Consider the following 4,784-nt stretch of genomic DNA (forward strand, 5'->3'; position numbering starts at 1 on the left):
GCGTTTACCATTCTTTCTCCAAAGATTGGCATATTGCTCTCTCGCTCTCTCTCTTTCTTTCTTTCTTTATCACACATACATATGCACACACGACCGGACACGATCATGTGCCTGCGGTTAATGAACCTTACTATTAGCTATGGGTCTAGCACTGCCCCCACAAAATAGGTGTGATGTAACAACAGATGTGTGAATATGAAGCTGACAGTTCCATAGTTTACTGATTCAACTGATTAATAGTGGAAAGCCATGGAAGTATTGCAAAACTAAGTTAGCTGCTTATAATTAAACAACTTATTTTGAGATAGAATAAGTCTCAAACGGTAGGATTTCTCCCTTCCCATGCTTAACTGTTAGAATAAAAAAAGGAGGGATTTCCTAAGCACTTAAAACAAAGAAATGACATGTGTTGTTGCATTGGTCAAAGTTTCCTTTCCTTTAACCTTTGTTGTTGTTGTTTTTTTGTTTTGGTGAATGTTGTAAACGTAGCATAGCTTGTTGAGCTCATAATAAACAATCTTCTTTGTTCTTTAAGGACAGAGAAAAATAGAGTTGCCTCGATAATTTCCCACTACATGAAGCTTGGTAACCTCATAATTAAACCTTTTTACTGTACTTGCTTGCTTTTCAATAAAGGGAAAATAAGCAATGGATTTGTAGCTTCTGAATGTTTGTTTGCTGCAGATCCTGCACCGGGTAGAATTATTTTAGTAAGGGTTTAAGCCAAACCAGAACCCGTATCAGGTTGCCAATTATAAACAACGTGAACTGCTTGCATTATTTCTTTTATATCTCTATCTAAAGCAGCTCTAACCGGCCAGGCTTAATTGTATGGAGTAATACAATATCTCATTTCATAAATTAACAAATTAACATGGCAGATAGCAGGTGACTGCGTCGACACGTGGTTGCATCATGAAAAACAATACCATATTTTTCATTTTTAGTGGTCAAGATATCCAAGAATATCTCAGAAGCAAATGGCTATGCAAATACGCGAGAGAGAGAGATAAGTTGAAAGAATTTCCAAAATTATGGAATTCTTCTCTTTTCTGTTTTTTCTTTTAGATCTTCTCAATTATATCAATTATAGCCTCTAAACATCGGTAGTTAATTACAATCAGAAACTCTCTCTAAATGAGAAAATTACATAATTCATTCCACCCTTCAATCAGATATTTAGGGTGGGATTCAAATATCTTCAGTATGTCTAAGCACATTTAGCAAATTATTAGGGTGCTTGTTGTGACAATTTTTTCCAGTCCACCAAACGCCGCAAAAACTCCTTAACCTGTTAAATTATGGTACAAAAAATAATCTTATGTTAGTTAAAAAGGTTCAAAAATAACAACTAAATGATACCAGAATAATAGGAATTTCAAGCTAAGATTAGTAATCTTGCCTCAGATGGTTCTTGCAGAGAATAGAAAGCATTTGTTTCCTTGGGTACTTTGGAAACAAGGATCCCAAAGCCCTGTCCTCTATCACGTAAAACCTGTTCATAAAAGCAAGACAAAGATGTGTTTAAATTGACTTGAAACTCAGTTAGACAGAACACTTTATCAGAAGTAGAACTTTGTAGAAACTACATGTAATTATTAGATACCTTAAAAGCATCTTCATCGGTTCGATCGTCGCCAATGTAGACCGGTAAAACATCATTTGAATTGGCATATCCTAAAGAGCCAGGAAATACAAAGTAAATTAAATTACTATTAGGGTATATAAAATAATTACAAAGCCAGGCCAGCCCATCTATTTACTGGGAGAAAATGGAGTAAATAATCACCTAGTGCCTCCAACAAAAATTCAAGGGCTCTTCCTTTGTCCCATTTGATGGTTGGACGGATCTCTAATACCTGTTTGAATCAAATTAAAAGGTGGTTAAATATTGACCACATTGACATGCCAATACAATTTTATCAAAGAAAAAAAAAACAAAGTGATGGAACGTTTTTGCTTCTTTAAGAAAAGTTATATTATCCAAGAGAGACGGGAAACAGGAGGAAAACCGATATAGAAAGAGGAAATACCAGCCTCCCTTGAGTTAGTTTAAGCTTAGGGTACTCGTTGAGCACTGATCTAACTTGCTCAGCTAATGCAGCCCAACTCTGCCAAAGACAGAAAGGGGAAATAATTATAAAATCAGTGAGATTGGGATTGAAATTTTCCTGGAGGACTTTACAGTTTACAAGTTGCAACAGAAAAGAAACGACAAGTGGGTTTTATTTGAACCTTTTCATCAACACAACGAAAGTGTACGGAGACACAAAACTTGTTATTTTCCACCTTGGCTCCTGGAATAGATTTTGTTTTCTCTACCAAGGCTTTGTACACCTGAGAGAGAGAGAAAAAGAAAAAGTTAAAAAAATTTTTTGATATTTTCCTGTACGCATTGCTGCAGATCTTTGTCGTTTCTTTTGCTTTGTGAAATCAAGATGATGGTGGGAGACAACAAACCTTATCAATCATGGGCAAGAATTCACTGGCAGGCTGGAAGAGAACTCCCTGGTTACCCTGAATAACTCCAAAGTTGACAGTAAAAAAAAAAAGTTAGAAGCAGCCATTGAAAAACAAAACAAAACAAAGAAAAAGCGGGTTACTGATGAGGGAAAGAAAAGAAAAAAAAAAGGTGTAGAACAGCTGAAATTGCAGCTGCAGAAGTACACTGATGCTCTTACTTTCTTGTATTTGCAACTTTTAGATGGTCCCTTGATGTCCATACCATGGCTACCAGCGTAATAAAGGCCAGCTAATTTCACAAAGCTGTAAACCTGTAGAATCCCATGATAAAAATCAATCAACATTTTTAACCAAATACATAGAACAAAAAAAATGTAATAATCGAACTATGAACTTTAGCACAATAGTACGTTTTTCACTTCAAAAAAAATGTACCTTGTCTCTGCATCTGCCGGTTACTATTGCCGTTGGAAAATATCTTGCAACGTCTCTTAGGGCTGCTCTCATCTGATTTATAGATAGAGAAGTTTTGCCAAAAGAGTGGATTAGTAGGGACTTTTGAGTAACTCAGAGGCAGCTATCAGCAGTAGTGGAATAAGAACAAACCTCTCTTGGCATGAAAGCTTGATCCGGGTCTTCAACGATTGGAGAGAGTGTGCCATCGTAATCAAGAAACATCACAATCTGTTTTCCCTTTGAAGCAGCCACTATTTGCTCAAACATGCTCAAAGCTGAGGGATGATGAACCTGTTTCAGGAAAAAGAAAAGAGGTCATCAATGCTAATTAAAAGGAATATAGCAACATCAGTTGAAGAGGCGTGAAGTAATGAATATTGATGGAGAAATGGAACCTACAATCCAGGAACTTTTCTCATCAGTTTCAGGAAGCAAGGAAGCTGTAGACTTGATACGGGTAGGTGAAGAAGCTCTCATAGAATCCACCCAGGCATTGATTTTAGCCCCTGCTTTCTCAGTTTCAAACCTTTTCATCAATAGCATCTTTATGTCTTGCCGTGACAAGGGCTTTGCCACCGGCAAAGATGAAGGAGGCAACACATGCCTAACACCACGCGGTTTCAGATCAAAAACCACCACATTCTGTTGGTTAGTCATTCTTCTTTAACTTCTTCTTCTTCTTCTTTCTATCTTATGCTCTGCATGTTTCAAAATCCAAAATCAAACTTTAGACCCAGATAGGCAAAGCATTAAAACCTTACACATAACCTTGCTACATCTACTTGTCAAAGAAACATCAAATATTTCTATGACTTCGTCTATACCTGAACAGAGTAGAGAAAGAAACAGAGGAGAAAAAACAGGGAGATGGCAATGTGAGATCTTAGGAGTAAGAAAAACAGGAAGAGGGCAGGGTTTTAATAAGCAAAGCTTAGAGCTATGGAGAGAAAAAATAAAATAAAAATGCTACTCAAAAGAAAAGGTGAAAATCACAGAGGCGCACTAACACTCAAGAGTCACAAAAAAAACTGGGGTTGTCTAGTCAATTTATAAACTTGGTTTCACGGCACTAAGCGACGAAACAGCCATAACTTTCCTTGGCCACCTGTACTTTTCGACCCAACAGTTTCCCACCCCCCTCCCTCTCTTCCTTCCTCTTTGTTTTTTTTTTTCCTTAGCTTTGAATTGAGGGACCACTGATCTGATCCCATGGAATATTTCTCAACCATCTTTGAAAAAAAAAAAGTGAATATTTTTTTTTACAGCAACTTGTTGTGTTGGCAAATGATAAAAATTGTACTTAAAACTCATTATTGTTAACGTTGGAATAAACTAATTTAACCATCATTACATGGATCAGCAGGATTTAAGCATTACACTGTCTTATTCAGTTTCAGGGTACTATTTGTTTTTAGCTTTGGCATTGAGAAATAAAGTTGCATTCTTATACGTACTTAATGGTAGGTGTAATCATGGCAAAAAATCATTCGACGGTTTTGCCCTGTTCGAAAGCCTGTTAAAATTTAAAAAAAAAAAAAAAAAAGAAAGAGCCAAAGGAAATTGTGCTGGGTTTTGATTGCGGTCAATGGAATTTTCTCATTGATTTGTAAGCATCGGGAAAGACTCATTCAAGGACTGTCTCATCAGAAAAATGGTGAAGGACCACCTAGGGAGTCCCACGTTGTTCTTTGTAATTCGATTCTTTGTTTTTTATTTGTAATTTTTTAATATATTGGTACTGTAAATCAAATCAAATATGAATAAGATGAATCAAATAATTTGTATTTATCATCAACTTTTTACTTGATTAATTTATATTTATAAATCTAAATCGATATCTAGTAATATGTTATGACTACACAAGT

General features: G+C 36.0%; 1 protein-coding gene across 2 annotated transcripts; it reads right to left on the reverse strand.

The window, feature by feature from the left end:
• On the reverse strand, positions 1,021-3,927 carry LOC18592182 (probable trehalose-phosphate phosphatase D). Of its 2 annotated transcripts, XM_007018748.2 has the most exons (12): positions 3,744-3,927; positions 3,319-3,617; positions 3,070-3,210; positions 2,899-2,970; positions 2,682-2,774; positions 2,461-2,517; positions 2,236-2,337; positions 2,034-2,111; positions 1,790-1,859; positions 1,607-1,677; positions 1,403-1,495; positions 1,022-1,291 (listed from the first exon to the last, which is right to left on the reverse strand). In XM_007018748.2, exons 2-12 carry the CDS (start codon positions 3,574-3,576, stop codon positions 1,232-1,234), a joined length of 1,095 nt encoding a protein of 364 aa, XP_007018810.2. In that variant the 5' UTR covers positions 3,577-3,617; positions 3,744-3,927; the 3' UTR covers positions 1,022-1,231. The 2 variants fall into 2 exon arrangements, with proteins under 2 accessions (XP_007018812.2, XP_007018810.2); XM_007018750.2 differs by lacking the exon at positions 2,236-2,337 and having other exon boundaries at positions 1,021-1,291.

This window comes from Theobroma cacao, chromosome 8 (assembly GCF_000208745.1).
Source record: "Theobroma cacao cultivar B97-61/B2 chromosome 8, Criollo_cocoa_genome_V2, whole genome shotgun sequence".
Lineage (NCBI taxonomy): Eukaryota > Viridiplantae > Streptophyta > Magnoliopsida > Malvales > Malvaceae > Theobroma > Theobroma cacao.

Bases quoted from the DNA above. Each gene is read 5' to 3' on its own strand.
- LOC18592182 (XM_007018748.2), bottom strand. From the start codon at position 3,576: ATGACTAACCAACAGAATGTGGTGGTTTTTGATCTGAAACCGCGTGGT. The intron at 1,678-1,789 runs GTGATTATTTAC...CTGGCTCTTTAG, and splicing joins ATTTTTGTTGGAGGCACTAG to GATATGCCAATTCAAATGAT. The intron at 1,496-1,606 runs GTATCTAATAAT...TTTTATGAACAG, and splicing joins CCGATGAAGATGCTTTTAAG to GTTTTACGTGATAGAGGACA.